This window comes from Muscardinus avellanarius, assembly GCF_963383645.1.
Source record: "Muscardinus avellanarius genome assembly, chromosome: 20".
NCBI classification, from domain to species: domain Eukaryota; kingdom Metazoa; phylum Chordata; class Mammalia; order Rodentia; family Gliridae; genus Muscardinus; species Muscardinus avellanarius.
In genome coordinates, this window is record NC_137806.1 from 2371426 (window position 1) to 2393357 (window position 21932).

At 38.4% G+C, this 21932-nt stretch overlaps 1 protein-coding gene across 1 annotated transcript in view; it reads left to right on the forward strand.

Annotated features, from left to right (window-relative positions):
• Positions 1–21932, forward strand: part of MALRD1 (MAM and LDL receptor class A domain containing 1) — a gene marked incomplete at both ends in the record, with an annotated part of 671257 nt that overhangs the window by 241711 nt on the left and 407614 nt on the right. Inside the window, 2 exons of the mRNA XM_080717079.1 lie at positions 15424–15580; positions 17467–17577. Coding sequence (XP_080573205.1) covers positions 15424–15580; positions 17467–17577 — 268 coding nt within the window. The remainder of the gene's footprint in view (positions 1–15423; positions 15581–17466; positions 17578–21932) is intronic.

A 21932-nucleotide genomic window follows, 5' to 3' on the forward strand; every position in this document is an offset into this window, starting at 1 on the left:
CAATTTTCCTATTCGTTGTCTTCTTTAGGCATTCCAATTGCATTAAGACTGAATTATTTTATTTTATCTCACAGGTCTCTGAAGTGGTTCTCATTTTTGTTCATCTCTCCACTCAATGAGCTAATATTTTTACTTAATTTATTTTCATGCTTACTAACTCATTCTTGTCTATGTGCAATCTGATTTTGACACCATCTGCATTTTTGGTAATTTTTTGTGCTTTTATTGGTACATCATAGTCTTACCTCAACATGTAAATCATGTTGACAATGACATACCTGCATAGGGTCTCGGTGGCCCCCTCCTCATTTCCCTCCCTCCCAACACAGAGTGCCCAGATTGACTCTGGTATGCATTCACATGTATACAACTATGGTAGTATTTCTACTAATGAACCTAAGTCTTCCTCCACCCCTACCCTTTTATCTCTTCTCTAGGTCCCCTGATGTTTCTCCCTGGTAAAATTTTATTACATATTTTAAACTCTGAATTTCTCTTTAGTTATGTCAGAGTTCCCATTTTTACTTTGAGTTCTCTGTGAATCCATGAACACCACAGTTTGTTCTTCAGTTTACTGAACATCTTTTCTTTATTTCTTAGAATATATTTTTAGTAGGTGCTATAAAATCTTTGTCTTATTGATCCAAAGTAACAGCCCATTTGCGGTGAGTTTCTCTTGGTTATTTTTTTTTTCCCATAATGGTCACACTTGACACTTGTTCTACATGCCAACCAACTTTTGAGCTGAGTTGAGTGGTACATGCTTGTAATCCCATTACATGGTAGACTGAGACAAGAGGATCACAGGTGCAAGACCAGCCTCAGCAACGTAGCAAGGCCCTCTACAACTTAGTGAGACCATGTTTCAAAATCAAGTATTAGAAATAGAGCTGCAAATGCAGCTCAGAAGTAGAGTGCCCATGGATTCAGTCTCCAGTTCCACCAAAAAACAGTACAACAGCTTTTGACTGAAACTTGAATATTGCTGATAATAGGTGACGGTGGTTGGATTCTAGCATGCCTGTCTGAGACCTTTTCTAGTAAGAAGTTAGGTTGCCTAAGTCTAAGCAATAAACTGTCCACTCTGCAGTTTTCGGCTGCTGATATCTCTGCTCTGTTTATATGGCTTTCCACTGTGACTTGTTGTGTACTTGAGTGCTTTGCAAGGATTTAGCAGAGATGTACCCCGTCTTCCCTGTGGTTCCCACCCTCCTAGGAATTCTGTTTTTCATCTCCACTGAATCATTTCCAGATTCTGTTTTCTGAAACATCATGGAGGCGTTTGGTTCTGTTCTGTTCTGTGTCTCTATTATACATACAGAACATTGCCATAGCAATTGTTAATATAATACAGCAAGAATCAGCCAACTGTGCCCTGCAGTCTAAATCTAGCCCACTGCCTATTTTTAAAGATACCATTTTATTAGAATACGACATATGAATCTTTTTTCATTTATATTTTACCTATAGTTAATTTTGCAGTAAAAAATCAGAGTTAAGTAGTTGTGATAAATACCCCATGGCCTGGAGAGTATAAAATAAAACCTCTCTGGGTCTTCATAGCAAATTCTGTAACCTATAAAATAGAGTATTATTGAATTTATTTCCTTATATGTTTATCTTTCCTCTAAATAATAATACTATAATTCCCTAGAAGGTCAAAATAATGCCTTATTTTGTTTCACCAGCAGTAACTACAACAATGAATAAGACAAAAATATGTGTTTTAAAGATAATGGTTGCTGGGTGTGGTGGCGCAGGCTTGTAATCCCTGCACTTGGGAGGTAGAAACAGGAGGATCGCGCAGGTTCGAAGCCAGCCACGCTGGCTTAAGAGACCCTGTTTCCAAATAAAAAGTATAAAATAGGTCTGGGAGTGTAGCCTGGAGGTAGAAGGGTTTCCAGGAACCCCAGTACCACCAAAAAAAAAAAAAAAAAAAGATAATGGTAGCCAGGTATGGTTGAGAATGCCTGTGTTCCTAGTATCTGGGACACTGTGACAGGAGGATCACGGGTTTGAGGCCAGCCTCAGCAATGTAGCAGGGCTGCAAGAAATACGAAGGGCTAGGGGTATGGCTCAAAGACAGAACACCCCTGGGTTCAGGCCCCGGGACCCAAAACTAAACAAAGATGAGCAAGGTGGTGCATGCCTCTAATGCAGTCCTTAGGAGGCTGAGACAGGAGGATTCCAGACTCAAGGCAAGGCAGCCTCAGAAAGTTAGGGAGGCTTTCAGCAACTCAGTGAGATTCTATTTTAAAATAAAGAAAAAAAAAACCACAATTGGGGAGTATAGCTCAGAGATAGAATGCCCCTGGGTTCAATACCTAGTACCACATACACAAAAAGATAGTGGTGCATTTTTTAATATTTAATTCAAATAAAAGTACTAAAATGAACTACATATTGGGTGGAAGGAAAGTAGTTCAATAAAGTTCTGATTCTCTGTCATGATGTCTATTTTCATGGCTGGCTTCAGAGATATAAGGCAACAGTATTTTTAATAAGAAAATTCAATACCATTGTGCATGTGTGTGTGTGTGTGTTACTGGGATTCAACCCAGAAGCAGTCTACCTTTGAGCAATACACCAAGACCTACTTTATTTTATTTATTTATTTATTTATTTATTTATTTATTTATTTGCAGTACTGGGGAAGGAACCCAGGGACATTATATTTCTGAGCTACACCCCAGCTCTATTTTTTAGTCTTTATTATTATTATTATTACTATTATTTGGTTATACTAGGGTTCCTGGAAACCCTTCTATCTCCGGGCTACACTCACAGACCCATTTTTATACTTTTTTTTTTTTAATTTGGAAACAGCGTCTCTTAAGCCAGCATGGCTGGCTTCGAAACTTCGCCATCCTCCTGTCTCCACCTCCCAAGCACAGGCTTACAAACGTGCGCCACCATGCCCGGCTAGTCTTTATATTTTTGAAATGGTCTCACTGAGTTGTGAAGGGCCTCCCTAGTTGCTGGGGTTGTCCTCAAACTGTGATCCTCCAGTTTCTGCCTCCAGAATGCTGGAATTACAAGAGTGCACCACCACGCCCAGTCCTTAAATTTTCCTTTTTAATCCACTCTGAGGTTAATGGAGACGCAGCTGCAAGTGTGAGTGGGTTACCCAGGGTCCTCCCACACAGCACACACCTCTTTAGCATTTTTTCTCTTTAGCATTTCATTCAAATTCTGGTGGGACTCTTATCAGCTGGTGTGGCATGTGGGTGTCTGCCCCATAAGGGGCTATTTGCATCTCATGTTTCCTTGAAGGAACAAGTTTTTCTTTAGTTTTTTTTTTTTTCTTTTTTCTTTTTCGGCTAGTTATTTATTGTTGATGGGTTTGAGGAGAGTTATGCTTTTACAGGTTGTCAAGAGTCTTTTGTTCAGGGTTGAAGCCATGCCGTCTGCATTTAACAGGTAGGAGTTTGATCCACAGTCATCTCTGAATAAATTCTAGCATCAGTGCTAGTCATGGCTGATCATGATGGAATGTTTTTATTTTTTAATTTTTAACACTAAGAATTCTCAAGGATTCAAATTTCCTGATTGATGTTTTGAAAGACATGTCAAAACTTTTCATTAGAAAATAAAATTTAGCCAGGAGTGGTGGCACACACCTGTAATCCCAGTACTTGGGAGGTTGAGATGGGGGATTTCAGGTTCAAGAACAGCCCTAAAAATTTAGTGAGGCTCTCAGAAATGTAGTGAGAGCCTGTTTCAAAATAAAATAATAAAAAGGGTCTTGTGGTATAGCTAGGAGGTAGAATGCCCCTAGGTTCAATTCCTGGTGCCATGAATGAATGAATGAATGAATGAATGATAATAAAAAATATCTTGTGGTAATCAAAAACGAGTCATGAAGTTTTTCCTTCATTCATTTGACAAATCCTTATTGAATGCTTGTCGTGCACTGGGCACTTGTTTTTGGTCAAACACTATAGGGATGTGCTTGACCTTTTTAAAAATTTCTATTGGTGCATTGCAGTCCTACATCTTAATGGAGCACAAGATGGTAGAGGCATCCATGCACACATCCCCCAGTTAGCCCTTACCCAGTTCCCTCCCCCTCCCTCCCCCTCCCTCCTTCACATGTTTGGCTTAGTGATTGACTTTGATGTTTGTGAATGTACATCCTGTGCGTTAGGGAATTTCCCTCTTCCCCTCTCCCATCATCCCCGGTGGGGCCTCCTTATTTGCTCATCTAAAGTTTTTCCTTCTTCATCTAGAGTTCCTTCTATGACTCTTTTTCTCCCTAGCTTCAGCCTATTAAGGACATCTGATTTCTTATTTTTTGTGACTGACTTATCTCATTTAGCATAATGTCCTCCAGTTTTATCAATTTCCCTATGACATAATTTTGTTCTTCTTTATGGCTGAGTAAAATTCCATTGTGCACATATCCCACAGTTTTGTGATCCATTCATCTGCTGATGGACGTCTTGGCTGGTTCCATAGTTTGGCTGTTGTGAATTGTGCAGCTATGAACAACACGTGCATTAGTTTGGTAGTTTGGTTTCCACTCTTGGTAGATGCCCAGATGTGGTATTGCTGGATCATGTGGTAAGTTCATTCCCATTCTTCTGAGGATCCTCCATACCGTTTTTCCAGGTGGTTACACTATTTTGCAATCCCAACAACATGTATTAGAGTTCCCAATTCTCCACATCCACAAAAGCATTTGTTGTTGTTTGTGTTTTGAATGATTGCTGTTTCAGTTGAAGTTAGGCGAAATCTCAGGATAATTTTACTTTGCATCTCTCCGATTGCTAATGATGTTGAGCAGTTTTTGCATATTTATTGGCCTTTTGAATTTCTACTTCCATGAAGTGGCTATTTAGTTAACTTGCCTATTTTTCATTGGGTTATTTGTTTTTTTAGTGCTGTGTTTCCTGCCTTCTCTGTATATTCTAGATATTAGTCCTCAATTGGAGGGGTAGGTGGCAAAATCTTCTCCCATTCTGTTGGCTCCCAGTTGAGGTTCTTGATAGTTTCTTTTGCTGTACAGAAGCTTTTAAGTTTAATGCAATCCCACATATTGAACCACCTTTTAGTTTCTTGTGCCTTTGGGGTCTTGTTGAGAAAGTTTTTGCTTTTGCCTATGTGTGGCACTATTAAACCTATGCCCTCTTCAAGGAGCCTCAAGGTTTCTGTTCTAATTTTCAAGTCTTTGATCCATCTTAAATTGACTCTTGTGCGGGGTGAGAAAGTAGGGTTTATCTCCATTTTTCTGTATATGGTTAACAAGTTTTGCAAACACCATTTGTTGAACAGGTTATCTTTTTCCAGTGTATGTCTTTGGCCCCTTTGTCAAAAAACAATTGGCCATTGTGTGCAGATTTTTTTCTGAGTCTTCTCTTCTGCTCCATTGGTCTATGTTTTTGTTTTTGTGCCAGTAACATGCTTTTTAAAAAATTACTATGGCTTTGTAGTATAGTTTAAATTCAAGTATTGTGATTCCTCCTGCATGTTGTTTGTTGCTGAGAATTACTTTGGCTATTATGGGTTTTTTGTTGTTCCAAATAAATTTAAGGACTTATTTTTTTATGTCTGTGAGGAATGACCTTGACATTTTAAAAGATTTAATTAGTTTACTCACCCTAGCACTTTCCAAAAACTTTACAAGTTTATTAATAGATGTATGTATTTTAATCCAAAACAGAGTTTAATGGATAGTTAGTCAGCTACAAAAGACTAGAAGACAACTTACATCAAATTTTGTATGGGGGTGAATGTACACCCCAAAATTACGTACTGTTGGAATTCTGAGTTTTTCAGATTGTGTGTGTGTGTGTGTGTGTGTGTGTGTGTGTGTGTGTATGTATGTATGTATGTATATATTATATATATATATTCTTATATATACATATGTATACTCACTTTGATGAATACCTTAAAATCCTATTTAAAGTTAGAAAGTAAATTATTATGCATTACTTTGTGTAATTACTTTTTATTACTTTTTTCTGTTTATGCTTGTCTGTCTCATAAAATGTTACTATTTAATATTATACAATATTGAAGTGTGAATTATGAGTATTTCTGATTAAAACCAGTGCCTTTGTCACTGAATTTCTAGGTGGTAAAAGTCCCAGGTGCTTACATAAAATGTCAACATGTTGAAAGGCACTCTACGAAAATTGTTAAGTCCCTTTGCAAAATCCAGATAACTTACATTTGCAAAGGAGAATTTTGTATGCAAAGGCAAGGGTTCTCTGCCATTTTTATTTAGCAACAGATTCAGCAAACATTTTTAAGTACCAGTTGAATTTAAGCCATTTTCCTAAATGTTCTACATAATATAATAAAGTTAAGGTTTCTGCTTTGCTGTGTTTATAATCTAGTGGGGCATGCAGCTAAACAATGAGTAAAAGTCTACTAAAATGAATATATTTAAAATGTTATGTAGAAGATAGTTTAGAATTCTTAGATGAGAGAGTAGTTTTATTTTTGTTATTTTTGTGGTGCTGGGGATTGAACACATGGACATTCTACCTCTGAGCTATACCCAGGCCTTATTTTATTTTATTTTGTTAATTTTTTGTGGTGTTGGGGGTTGAACCCAGAGGTGTTCTACCTCTGAGCTACTCCTCCAGCCCTATGTTTTTTTCAATTTGGAAACTGGACCTTATTAGGTTGCAGAGGCTGGTTTTGAATCTGTGATCCTCCTGTCTCAGCCTCTCAACTACTGGGATTACAGGTGTGTGCCATCATATCCTATTTAATTTTTATTTTAAACAGCTTCTCAGTAGGTTATTGAGAGTCTTGCTAGGCTGCTGAGGTTGTCCTCGCAATCCTCCTCTCTCAGCCTTATCACTACTGAAATTACAGGTGTGCACCACCACAATAGGCTAAGGAAGTAGTTTTGAATCAAGGAAATTTGAGTTTAGAAATTTGGAGTCTAGGAATCTAAGAAGGCTTCGGCATGAGAGTATAATTGAGATATATTGTGGAGGAAGAATTAAAGTATTATAGAGGAAAGACCAAAGCAGATATTCAAAGTATGCGAGCAAAAAGGCCAATATAAGGGTGACATAGAGGAAATATTTTTATAATATATTCAAATACTGGTATATAAACTCATTTCTCAGACTTCTATCTCTAAACACAACAGAAGCCTTTTTTTCTTGTCTCTTCTGAAATACTGCTGCAGAGTGTAGGCAGCATGGGTGGAGTTTGGAGTCAGAGCTGGTTTCAAATCCTTGGAGAGTCAGCCAATTAAGAGATTGGATACAATGTGAACCAATAAGAATGCTCCTTTCCCCTTAATGTGTATTCCACAATTCCACAAAGAACTCTGATTGGTCTAGCTTGTTTATAAAGCCTTGTCCACTGGTAGGGTCAGGAGCATTGTTCACTCCGTATGATGGAGATATCAGTGAGGCAGGAAGTCCTGCCGCAGTGAGGATGGTCCACTACAGATCCCAAGGTCGTACTGTGGGGAATATTGGGAGACTAATTCTATGGAGCACTGTCTTGGTCCATTCAAACTACTATATCAAAATACCGTAAATGGGATGACTACAAATATTTATTGAGCACAATTCTAGAGGCTGGAAGTCAAAGGTCAAGACACACAGAGACTATGGTGTTTGACAAGGGCTTCTGGATCATAGGTGGTGCCTTCTAGCTATGTCTTTTTGTGGTACAAGAGATGAGCTCGTTGTTTGGGCCTTTCTGATATGGGTACTAATTTAATCATGAAGGCTTTACCTAGTAACTCAGTCACCCCACAATCCCAGCCCTTAATGATAAGTCCTTTGGGAATAGGATCTGAGCATGTGATTTTTAGGTCTATATGCCCTAAATTGTATAATATCCTGATAGACTTGGCACGGGTGACACATGCCAGTAATTGTAGTACTTGACAGGCCGAGACAGGAGGATTGCAGGTTTGAGGATAGTCTCAGCAAAGTGTCAAGACTCTCAGAAACCTAGCAAGAACCTGTTTCAAAATAAAACAAAAGGCTAGAGGTAGGAGGCCCGTAGGTCAATCCCCAGTAATGCACCCGCACACACAAACACACACAGTCCAGATATTAACAAAATTCATATATGTTCTGCTACTCAGGAAGCTAATAGCATCTATGACAGCCTGTAGTAGATCATATCTTGACAGGCAGTTAAACCACCCAGAGTGTCACAATGAGACAGAGGGCCAATCTCAACACAAAGAATGAGCCTGGAGACTCTGTCTCTACTACAGTGTATGTACAAGCTCAAAGCTTAATTGATCTTATGAAAAATACTCCGACTGTATATGGTATTTCTTCCCAGTAATTTAGTAATTTAGTTAATGACTTAATCAGTATTGTAAATATTGTGAGACTTTCGAAGCTTTGCGTGGTCAGACATACCTAGAATCCCAGTACTTGGGAGGCTGAGGCGGGGGAATCACAGGTTCACAGCCAGCCTCAGCAACTTATCAAGGCTCTCCATAACTTAATGAGGCCCTGTTTCAAAAAATATGGGTAGGGGTGTACCTGGAAGATAAAATGCCCTGGGGGCACAATCTCCCTCCCCGCCAAAATAAAGACTTTGGAAACTGCTTGTTCTATGAAATTAGGTGACTTTAAAGTAGTTTACATTATAAATCAAATATTTTCATAATGACTTTCTAAGTAACATGTACATTATCACCTTGGACTTCTATTTTAGAAACACCTGAAAGTAGAGAGAAAACTTTCTTAAAGGCCTTTACTGCGTGGTTTATGATAAGTTTTATTAGAAAAAGATATGCTTCTATAAAACACCCGACTTCCTGCTCTGTACGAAAAAAGATAATTTGGAGGTTGGTAGGGAGATGGGGGTGATTTATGGGCAACAGCACCATTAGCTGCAGCCATTACCGCTGTCCTCATACAGAGGGAAGCTGATTGTCTGCATATCAGCTTGAGCAGCCTCATCTCAGACACAGGGTTCTGTTTGTATAATTCTTCATTTGTCCATTAGAAATCATACATATATCATGTACCCCCAATTAAAACATAATAGGATGGTGACCAAATGATATATTGTTACATTGGTACTGTGCTAATAGTTTGATATAAAAAGTGACTGAAATTTAGTTGTTTCCATTTTTCAAACTGATCCCTTGATATTTATCTTCTTTTCTGTTTCTCTCAGGTGGAAGGGATATTTTGGGATAGGGATTTTTTTAAAGAATTGTTTCCATAATTTATTTTATATTTGTCTTTATTTTTCTAGAATTATATTAAATTGAATAAATTCAGCACTTTTTTAAAATTTATTTTTATTGGTGCATTGTAATCATACATCACATTGGAATACAAGACTTGAGAGGATATACAAGCACACATCATCCAATTAGCCCTCCTCCAGCCCCCATCCCATTCCCTCCCCCTCCCTCGATCCTATGCTTGTTTGGTGATTAACTTTGATACATTTGTTTATGTACCTCCTGCGTTTTAAAGAGGCTCCGTCCTCCCCTATTCCATACCCTCTGATTGGTTACCTTAATTGCTTCACTACAGGGCCCTCTCTATAGCTCGACCACTTCCTGTTGCCCCTTTCCTCCTAGTTATTGCTGATTAGGGGAAGCATCTGGTTTTAATTTTCTGCAATATTTCTCTGTGCATGCCGTAAGGCCGGGATCAGAGCCTGCTGAGAGGTTAGGCCGGTGCCGGGGCCACTGGCCGGCATCGGAGCCTTCCGTGAGGCAAGGCCGCTACTGAGTTCTCTGTGGCCTGGATCGGAGCCTGCCGAGGGGTTAGGCAAGGCCGCTACTGAGTTCTCTGTGGCCTGGATCGGAGCCTGCCGAGGGGTTAGGCTGATGCCGGGGCCATTGGCTAACATCAGAGCCTGCCGTGAGGAAGGCTGGTGCTGGGGCCTCTGAGGCCAGGATCAGAGCCAGCTGAGGGGTTAGGCCAGTGTCGGGGCCAGTGAGGCCAGAACCGGGGCCTCCCATGAGGCGAGGCCGCTGCTTGAGCCAGCGAGGTCTGGATCAGCACTTTTTAAATTTGTGCATTATGGGGGACGTTAATAAGGGAACCTCTGAGGATCCACTGACTCGATGCTGTTTCATTGCCAGGAGTGTGACCTTTAGATACTTACCTACTCCGTGGTCTCCAGACCTGCTTAGCGACTCTGTCTTTTCTTTCAGGTATTTGTTGTCATTTGACTGATTTTCATTTTTGCTTTTGCTCCACCTTAGAAGAATGGCCAACTTTTAAATTTTAAGTCAGTTGTATATGAGTGTTTCACATCTAATAATTCAAACTTCCACAGGTCAAAGATGTTTCGGAGAAAATTATGTCGATATTTAACATAGACAGACTTCTTCTCTTTATTCTATAACCAATACAGTATAACAACTATTTACTTATGATTTGCTTTTTATTAGATATTCTTGTGTTTTGCAGTACTGGGTATTGAAGTCAGGGCATTCTACCTCCAAGCTACAAAGCTACATTCCCAATCCTTTTATTTATTTATTTATTTATTTATTTATTTATTTATTTATTTATTTTTGGAAACAGGATCTTCCTAGATTTCTGAGAGTCTTCTTATCTTGCTGAGGCTGGCCTTAAACCTGTGAATCATTGTCTCAGCCTTGCAGGTACTGGGATCATAAGCATGTACCACTCCATCTGCCCTATTAGTATTCTAATCTAGAGGCTAAAGTATATAGCAGTATGTGTGAAAAATTCTGTGCACATGTCATTCCTTTTTATAGAATGGACTTGAACATCTTGGGATTCTGGGTTCTGTGTAGAAAAGGGGTCCTGGGACTCATGTCCACAGGAAGGAAAAGATAGCTGTGCAAATTCAATGAAGTATACCACTTCTGTCACCTTCTTAATCTTTTTATTTATGTATATGTTTCAATAATTTTAAACTCACATATTTTACTATAGTAATTTTCAAAGATCTTATATGTACGATATAGTGTATAGGAAACAAAATCAACATGGCTTCAAACAAAGACATAAGCAAATGAGCACTTTGGGGGATCTCGTGCAGTTCTTGCATGTGCATTGGGGAGGGGGAGTCACAAAACATGTATATATAGGCCGGGCGAGGTGGGCACGCTGGTAATCCCCGCGCTTGGGAGGCGGAGACAGGAGGATCGCGCTGGTTCGGAGCCAGCCGTGCTGGCTTATGAGACCCTGTTTCCAAATAAAAATATATAAAATAGGTCTGGGAGTGTAGCCCGGAGGTAGAAGGGCTTCCAGGAACCCCAGTACCACCAAAAAAATGTATATATAACCATACACACAAGTATGTACAGCACACATATGGATGAATATCTGACATCGCTCCGAGTGCATAATAGGCAGCCAGTAATGTTACTCTCAAGAAATGCAATACAAAATTCTTAATTTAAATACTCTGCCATTTCTCAGTATTTCCTTTTATACTTAGTGATTTTAATATACTGTGAAAAAGCTGTCTTACTCCCACATCACAAAGGTATTATTATATCATCTTATCTATGTTTTTACCTCCCCCACTCTGAGTACCATGTACTTGGAATTTATTTTCAAATACTTTTAAATAAAGGTCAAGGTTAATTTTTTCCCCTCATGGATACCTAGTTTATTCAGTTCATTTACAAAAAAAATTTGTTCTTTCCTTACTGTTCTGAAGAGCCACCCATCATAACATATGTGGGTATCTTACGGCCAACTTCACTGACAGGTGTGGAGAGGGAGGATGGGGTGAGATATGAAGGTAAGCACAGAGTGCATGTATGCTTTTATCACAGGGAACCTCACTATGATGTGTTTTTGCAATGCACAAGCAGTTATTAAAAATAGCATAAAATACAGTTCTGGAGCTATCCCAACTTAACTTTCAAAAAAAAACCATAGGTGTCCAATTAAATGTGGATGTTTCAGGCATACTTCTTCTGGTCCTCTGGGCTGATTGTTTTCGCATCAGTATCATTCTGTCCGAATGCTGTGGTCTCCTCTGGTCACTGCAATAAGCACTATCAACTGGGTGGTTTGGAAACCTCAGACATTTATCGCCCACCGTTCTAGAGTCCAGGAAGTTCACAAGCCTCCGCCTCGGTGTCTACAGAGAGCCTCTTCTCCGCCTTGTAGGAAGTGTGTGATCTTTCTCTGCCTCCTCACATGGTGGAAGGCACTTGCTAGCTCTCTAGGGTCCCTTTCATAAGAGCAGCACAATGGTTTGGATTTAGAATGCCTGCCTAGCCCCCAAAGAAAAAAGGTAGCAACGTTAGAAGCAGGGCTAGGTTGCTAAGGAGCTAAGGGGGCTGGGGATGTGGTCATGGTGATTTTGGGGTTCATCCCCCCACTCTCTTTCTTCTGGCCTCCATGATACGGGAGCAGAGTCCTGCTCTCCCTCTCTCTGCTTCTCGCCCCCATGCCCTGAGCACCACAGACCTGGCCTCACATGTCCTGAACCTCAAACCTCTAGAACTGGGAGCGGACAAATCTTCCTTCCTTTGAATTATGTGGTCAGTTGTTTCCAATCACATCAGTGAGAAGATAGACCCGGACAAGCAGTAATCCCATTAAGGCGACCTAATGAACTCACAAACGATGACATTCTCATACCATCCTCTTGGCATTTAGAATCAAAGCATATAGGTCATGGCAGGACACAAATCTTTAGGTGGTAGTCCTTGATTACTGCTTGCTCATTCTTTCTTTCTAGCTTTCTTCTTCTTCTTTTTCTTTTTCTGTACTGAATATGGAAGCCAGGAGCATTTTTCCTGCAAGATACACTTCCAGCCTATTTTATTTTTAATTTTGCAACAGGGTCTTGAGAAGAGATTGGCCTTGAACCTGTGATCTTCCTGTCTCCGCCTACTGCCTCATCCCTCAAGTACTGGGATTACAGGGGTGTGTCACCATGCCCAATAATAACTGCATTTTACAATGAATTCTGGTATTTGGTTAAGTCCTTCAGCTTTATTTTTCTTCCCAGTAAAATTGCCTATTCTTATCTCCATGTATTCTATATGAAGTTTAGAATAACTTCACGAATTTTTGAAAAAATTCACATAGAATGTGTCATACTTGAATCAGACTATTCTGGCTCAAGATCGATGCATTTTTCCCAACTCTCACTTCTACTGGGAGACAGAGCAAAGCTTTTTTTTTTAAATAGATTTGTCTTTATTATTGTTCATTAGACATAATTTCTAAATCCATTAGAAAACCATTAGCACATTCTAAGAAGTGCATCTGTGAACCGTATTATAATCCAATTTTCCTTTTTTTAAAGATTACTCTAAATGGTATATGAGGAATAAACACAGTGACTTAAGAGTAGAAATGGGAAGACCAACTAGGAAGCTTATCATTTTATGCAAGAGATAACAAGTGTTTGATTTAAGGTGGTTGCATTATAATTAAAAGGGGGTGGAGCACTTGGAAGCCTGAGGCAGTAGGTTTGCAGGTTTGAAGACAGCCTCAGTAACTTAGAGCCTCAGCAACTTGGACTGTTCAAAAAAAAATACAGCTGGGGTGTATTTAAGAGGTAGAACCCCACAGTTTCAATTCCCAGCATCAAAATAAGCAAATAAATTAAAATAAAATTAGAGAGGAATGAACAACTCAAGCTGTATCTTAGAGCCAAATTTCATTGAAGACTTTAAGATACTTTAAAATCATTTTTGTAATAAAACCTAAAGAATTACAATAATTCTGACAGTTGCTTAAGGAAAAATCCTCAGATTAAGTAAATCATGTGCATATAGAAATGTGCAAGTTTTTTTTTTATCATTCTAACTGATGTTTCTATATACCTGAATGTATTAGCCTATGAATCTCTACTATCGGTGCTTTAATATACAGGGATAGTAAGCCTACAATGAGTAAGGAGAAGATGTTTTTATATTGAGATATAACTCATACAAATTAATATAATAATCCTGCCCCCTAACTGTCTTAACTTACACCCTTTGTGGTTTTCATAACACTAAACCCCTTATTTCATTGGCAACAACTAGTGATGTAAACATAAATACAAATTACAACTCCTAGTGATTTAATTCCTAAAATGGGCCAGGTTCTATGTTCAACATATTTATTTCTAATTCTTATTAAGACCATGCACAAAACTCTCATTTTACAAAATGTAGAACTTGACATGTTCGGAAAAGTTACTCTTCCCAAAGTTGTCAACCTCTAAATGACAAGGCCAGAGGCCAAACCCTGTCAAGTCCTTTGCAGATAATTTCTTCCCTAGTCTTGAACAGCCCTCGGCAAGTCCAGGAAGATTGAGCACTCAATAAATGTGTGGTGGCTGGGTAGAGGCATCTGTCTTCCTTTCTGTCTACTTGCTATTAATAAATCACATTTCCCTTCTCAAAAAACACTATAAAACCTTCAAAATAGAATGGTTTTAATAAATAGCAAGTTTAAATACTAGAGTATCTAGCCATCATATTTAGGTTAGAAAGTGGCAAGAAATCAGATTAATCAAAGGAGAGGGAGGGAGAAAGGGAGAGAGAGAGAGAGAGAGATATGATCTAGAGGTGAATCATTACTTCTTTATTTATTACTTCAAAATATAGCCGAGCGGGTTTTTTTTTTTTCTTTTTCTTTTGGGAATTGACAAAGAAGAAACATAAACATTTTGACCTTATAGAAAGATTACATTGCTATTTGTTTCCATCATTTTTTTCATGTTGAGCCCAGAAAAGAAAAGATGTACTTTGCCATATCTATGAGGTTATTAAAATATGTTAGAGTGAAACTGAACTCAATTAGTACAAGGTAAATACATTTGAACTGAAAGCCTTTTAGACCTATGAATCAAAACCCAAACCAGTTTGGTTTCGGTTTTCCATGCCCTATTTATTTATATTTATATTTTTCTTCTTTTTATTTTTATTTATATGTGTGTGTGGTACTGGGGAATTAACCCAGGGATGTTCTACATCTCAGTGAGACCCCCAACCTTATTGAAATTTTATTTTGAAAGAGAGTCTCGCTAATTTGTACATGCCATTTCTAAGCTACCGAGGCTAGTGCTGAACGTGCGCTCCTCCTGTCTCAGCCTCACAAGTACTGGGATTACAGGTGTGCACCACCACACCTGAATTAGTTTTCTTCTTTTTATGCCTCTTCTAAAGATATCCAGTGCTTCCGGGTCTCATTTTATCTTCATGAAAGTACTCTCTAAAAGTATATCAGGATATTTGCAGTATCACTGTTCTTAAAACATCATCTGGGTCCCTGCGACTTGGTTACTTTTTGCCATTATTTGCCTTTGTCATCCCTTGTGCCAGTGGGTATCAGTATAAGGACCATGCGTTTGAAATCACCATGGTAGAATTATCTCCAGTGAAGGTTATAGACTATAATTTGCTATACAACTTTGTACTTTTAGGGAAAAAAATTATAAACCAGTAAAACATAAATATGGTCATGGACAAATTGTTGTGTTTTATATTTCTTTTAATCTTATAAATACTTTTGCCAGAAATACCACATATGGCTGGTACCTGTACGCTGATAGCTCCAATGGAAAATTTGGCGACGTGGCTGACATCCTCACTCCTGTCATTTCGCTCACGGGACCAAGATGTACCTTGGTGTTCTGGACTCACATGAATGGCGCCACAGTCGGCTCCCTCCAGGTACCGCCTGGGCAACGGCATTTGCTTAATCTTCAATATGAAAATATATACTGTATAATCAGGGTCATTAAAACATAGGTTCTTTCTTTTTGGTGTGTGTGGTCCTGAGTATTGAACCCAAAACAATACTACCTCTGAGATACACCTTCAGCACTTTATTTTTATTTTGAAACAGGATCTTCCTACATTGTGGAAAGTATTGGTACATTGAGATTACAGGCATGTGCCACCACTCCTGGCAAAACATAGTTTTTTTTTAACAAGTGAAAATGAACAATTATCAATACTTTACGGGTTTTATAATTCTTTGAGAAAAAGCTTTAGCAAAAAAAATGAAGATGAGTGGCTGGCTGATAGGTAATTTTTTCCCTATGTAATTTACGAATATTTTTCTTTATTTTGAGGTTACACTTTCTGTGTAATGCTACTTTATACCAGAAAGTTTTAGTTTCTGTATTCTGAGAAGCATAATAAAATGAATGTTTAAAGTACCTACTATAAAATCACACATGTTAACTGCTATTTCTTTCTCTTTTCTGTGGAATTGAGGATTGAACCCAGGGGCATTCTACCTCTGGGCTATGCCCCTACCCCTATTTTTTTTTTTTTATTCTTTATTTTGAAGCAGGGCCTCACTAAGTTTTGCGGGGCCTCACTAAGTAGCTGAAGCTGGCTGTGAAACTGTGATCCTCCTGTCTCAGCCTCCAAGTACTAGGATTACAAGCGTGCACCACAAGGCTTGGCTTGCCATTTCTTTCTAATGCATTTCAAATGAATAGTCCCTTACTCTGCCCTTTAGGACTTTGATATTTTAAAATATCATGGCCATCATTTTATAACTTAAATGCCTAGTTGAATTTTCTCAGTGTTTTTGCTGGGGTAACACATATTATGTTCATCTTTGCTCTAGCCTACTAGGTAATGGAGTCTATAAGTCCCATTACCTTTGTTCCCATCAGCAGCAAATATCTGTAAATATTTCAGGGTACCTAAACTCCGGATCTTGACTCAGCTTTGCTCACTAATTTTCACCTCTATTGGTCTTCACCCTGAATTAATTTGCCACGATGCATGCCTTATGATTTTCTAACTCCATTTTTTTCTGCATGCATCTGTAGCTTCTCTTTCTGTTATAAAGAAAAATATTCTCCTCTTGATATTTGTTCACGTTGCTTTATGTTGGTGTGCCTTCATGAGTTTCTGTTTTGTTTAATGTGTTAGCCAATTGCCAGTCCCCTCACGTGCACACGCCAAAGGCCTGAGACATCCCCCTAGGCCCCACCTATTAGAGGTTTCACCGAGGGGACCAGGCCTTTACCTCATGGCCCCTTGAGGGACTCTTGAGATTCAAGCTATGAGATCTAGCACTGATGAGACCGTTGGGCAGGGAGCCCTTACAACAAGAGTCCGTGCCCACTCGTGTCTCCACCTGTGCCAGTACGGTTGCATGGATTCACATCCTGATATCGTTACCAATCAAAAAAGGAAAGCCACTCTCAAGAGAGTGACTTAGGAAGAAATTTCATTTTATACCTTCAACTACATGTATATTATTTAATATATAAAATGTCAACTGTTCCTGATGCCTTTAGCATTTTTATAAAATGAATATAGTTGAGTTTCTAATAAAATGGTATGCAGATCCCTCAAGACTTGATTGACAGATATTCATACATACCCTTTTTATGCTAAGCTTGAGAGGTGCCCTGGGGCACAGTGCTGCACCTTCCTGGTAGAAAACAAAGACATCTAATGAAAAATGTCTTAGCTTTTCTCTTAGGTACTTCTTATAGATATTAAAAATTTTAAGTATGACTCAGAATATTCTGCAGGTTTCAAAGGTATGGAGACAAAATATTTCAACAACTGTTAACATGTGTCCACAGGTCCTCATCAAGAAGGGCAGTACCACTTCCAAAGTGTGGGCTCAAACTGGGCAGCAGGGTGCCAGGTGGAGGAGAGTGGAAGTGTTTTTAGGCATTCATTCCTATATGCAGGTTTGTAATTCAAGTAGCTTCTTTGTTTTATAATTTATTTCCTAATTGTTTCTTTCATAATTTATTTTCTCCACCCATCGTCTTCGGGGCCTACCATTCCCAATTTGATATTTGAATGAATGCAGGGCATGTAACACTCCAGATGGCGTCTTCCACAAGAAACTTACAATTTAGAAAACCCTAACTTCTCCCAATTAGACAGTTAAACTTCCAGGAACTTTACGTTTGAATGACCACCTTTCTTTTCTCCCAAGTCCACCTCCCACATACAGAGAACAAGCCCCTTGCTTCTAAAAATAGATCCTCAGTTATTATAATACACTTGTTTCCAATATGATTTAAAAAGCAGTCTTTTACAAGCGCATTGTACGGTTCAGCCTCGTGATGTGTAGCAGATTTATGTAATTTCAGGTAATTAGAGGAGGCATAATCACATGTTGCTGACTTCATGTAGCATATGTAAGGAGCTCTGTAAGTACATGAAGTTACTGCCATCTTCATGGAAACCACAGTGGTATCAGGAAGGTAAAGCACATACATACCTAATTTTTAGAGAAAATTCCAAGTAGTACATGGATGGATATATTTAAACTGAAAAATAGGAGATCTGTGGTCCGAGTTTTATTTTTATGGGTTATCAAGAACACAGGAGCTCCGTGGCCCATGGTTTTATTGGGATTTTTTTTGGAAGATGAAGCTGAGCTCTTAAGATCTGTGTATACTTGGACAAGCACAAGAACAAAATTGTTATCACTCTTAGGAAAATGGGTGAAACCTGAGAATAGTATGCGAAGTGGGGTTAACCAGGCATGGAAAGCGGATAGTTGTATGCTTTCTGTCTTATATGGAAGCTATAAAAAATTGGGGAATGAGATCTCAGGTAGAAGAGCAGCGACTCCAGTAGTGAGATGGGTTTGGGGGGAGGGGGAATCGAGATGCAAAGAAGGTGAGAGTTTGAATAACGCTCTGCAAGTATATGAAATAGCGCCAATCTCAGTGACACGTGTGTGTGGGGGAAGCCCCAAGTGTTGGGTGGGTGTGTAATCCTATCAGTCTATAGTATGATGTGTAATTACAGTGCACCAACAAAAGTGTAAAGAACATTTAAATAAGCAGAGTAAGAATCCAGAGCCATGTACATGGGAGGACATTTTCTCCTTGGTCTTAATTACCTCACACTTGAGCTATGACTTTAAAACCACTTGTCTCTGGATGGAAGGAATAAAATACTTCCACTAAATATTGCATTTATATGTGTGCATTATAGGCAGCCTAGATGGCTGTGAATGTTCAGGATACATTGTCTATGATTACAAGCTTTCTCTACTGGATTAGCAGACCATATGGTTTCTTAAAATGATATGTAAAATAAATCTCATCTGTTTTTGTCTCTTATTGAAATACCCAGTTTCCTTGTGAGTTATCTGTAGATAATTTAAGATATAGATGAGTGTCTCAGTATAAAGACAGAAGGACTGAGTAGTAATTTAATAAGTAGACTTGCACCATATGAAGTTTATTATTGGAAGGATTCTAGCTGTTCAGCCTTTACATTGAGGCAAGAAGACTCAGCAAGAATCTGTAGAAAGTTCTCTCCTATCAGACCAGAACTTCCATCCCAGGCCATGGATTCTTAACTAGTTCTGTGCACCTGGAATACTTGTATGTTAAAATATGTTCCAAATAACATTTTAGCAGATGGAATCATTGCTAATTTAGCTTTTCTGAAATTCTTCTTTTTTACATGTTGACATTGGACAAAAGAGAAGAATACTTGTTTTCTTTGGATCTAAGTGGCTTCTGAGCCTCTGCTTTCTCATGTGATGCCTTTTCTTTCCTTCCTGAGCACGTGTTCTGTGCAAAACGCATTACAACACGTGGCGGAAGTGTCCGCACTGCTCCCAAGTCTTCTGTTCACACAATATTTTTTCCTTTAGCCTCAGAAAGCTGAGTGCCTCTAGCCAGCAAGCAAAAGAGTAAGATAACTTAAGAAATTGCATACTGAAGCACTACTGGGAAGCTTGCATAGTTTTATTTGGAAACTCTTAAATTTAAGCAAAATATTTTACTATAATGCTTTGTATAAGATTTTTGTAATCAAAGCAGTCCCACATGTAATACTTATTAAATTCTAGGTACTTCAATTCATTTTAAAATATTTACCCATTTACTTTTCACAATAATCTTATGAAGTACATACTATGAAAAGGTCCATCTCCAGTCTAGGTATTAGAATACAGAAATGCCAGAAATTGTGTAATTTGCCCTAGTTATGTGTCTACCAAATGGCAGAGATAGGTTTTAAACACAAGCGTGCCATCTGTAATGCAGCCACTATGCTGCACTGCCCCTCAAATTCCATTAAAATGTTTGACTGAGATTATCATCTGCCCCACAGAAGGTACATTATAACTACTGATTGTATAAAGCACACTTAATCACATTTGATACATATCTATGAAATTACAACCAACACAATATAGAAAATTGAGAAATAATGATTTCACTTGGCTGGCAACTGATACTGTATCAATAGCAAAGCAGGTAAATTGTGAAACATTCATCCAGTGATCAAATTTCTTATTCACAAAACACTGTGTCACATGTTTAAATAATGTTTGGACTATCCAGATAATAGAGTATCTTTTTCATTTTATATTTCAGTGTTTTTCAGGACTCAATTGTAAGAAAGTCATAATTCTATTATTTTTTTTAGTTTTATATCTTAATGCCTTACAAACTCTCCTACAAGTTTATTTTTCTTTTCTAGCTGATCTTCTATAAAGAACAATTTAATCTCTTTATGCAAGTTCAACATTCAAAAAATTATGTTTTCCTATGATAATATATGAAGCGAGATCTCAACAATCCTACCTTCTCACCTTTAAAAGAAAACATCCCAACTCGCAAAAGTATAAAAGTATATCTCGTTTTAAGAAAAAAGTAATTATTTCTTTTAAGAAAAAATATTCAGGGTTGGTCAAAAAGTGTTCAAGAGATTGGTAATAGTAGATAGTTAACATAAAATCACTAAGGATAAATCTTTTTTTGTAGTGCTGGGAATTGAACCTGGGGTATTCTACCTTTGAGATATACCTCAGCCCTTTTTTATTGGTACAGTAGGGTCATACATCTTGAGGGAGAAGGAGATGGTAGAGGCATACATGCACACGTCACTCAGCCCTTCCCAATCCCTTGCCCATTCCCTCCTCATATTTGGCTTAGTGATTGACTTTGATATGTTTATGAATGTACGCCATGTACATTAGGGGACTCCCTCTTCTTCCCTCTCATTTCCCTCAGTTACGTCACCTTATTTCTCATCTATGAATTCTCCTTCTTTGTCTAGAGTTTCTCCTATGAACCCTTTTCTCCCTAGCTTCCACATATTAAGGAGAGCATCCAGTTTCTTACTTTTTGTGACTGACTAATCTCACTTAGCATAATGTTCTCCATTTCCCTGTAAATGACGTAACTTTGTTCTTTATGGCTGAGTAAAATTCCATTGTGTACATACCCCATAGTTTTGTAATCCATTCATTTGTTGATGGACATCTTGGCTGGTTCCACAGTTCAGCAATTGTGAAGTGTATATTGATGAACATAGATACACATGCATTAGTTTGGTAGTTTGAGTTCCATTCCTTTGGGTAGATGCCCAGAAGTGGGAGTGCTGTGTCCTACGATAGGTTCATTCCCATTCTTCTGAGATTCCTCCATACTGTTTCCAAAGTGGTTGCACTAATTGCAATCTCACCAACAATGTATTAGAGTTTCCACTTCTCCATATCCTCGCCAGCATTTGTTGTTATTTGTGTTTTTAATGATTGCCGTTCTAGTTGAAGTTAGGTGAAATCTCAGGGTAGTTCTGATTTGCATCTCTCTGATTGCCAATGATGTTGAGCATTTTGCACACATTTATTGGCCATTTGAATTTCTTTTTTGTGTGAAGTGTCTATTTAGTTAACTTACCCATTTTTATTGGGTTATTTGTTTTCTTAGTACTGAGTTTCTTGAGTTCTCTGTATATTCTAGATATTAGTTCTCTATTGGAGAAATAGTTGGCAAAAATCTTCTCCCATTCTGTTGATTCTCTGTTGAGGCCCTTGATGGTTTCCTTTGCTGTACAGAAGCTCGTCAGTTTAATGCAGTCTCACAAATTGATCTGCCTTTTAGTTTCTTGTGCCTTTGAAGTTTTGTTGAGAAAGTTTTTACCTGTGCCTGTATGTTACAGTGTTGAACCTATACTTTGTCCAAGGAGCTGCAGGGTCTCTGGTCTGATTTCCCAATCTTTGATCCATCTTGAATTGACTCTTGTGTAGAACGAGAAAGTGGAATTTATTTCCATTTTTCTG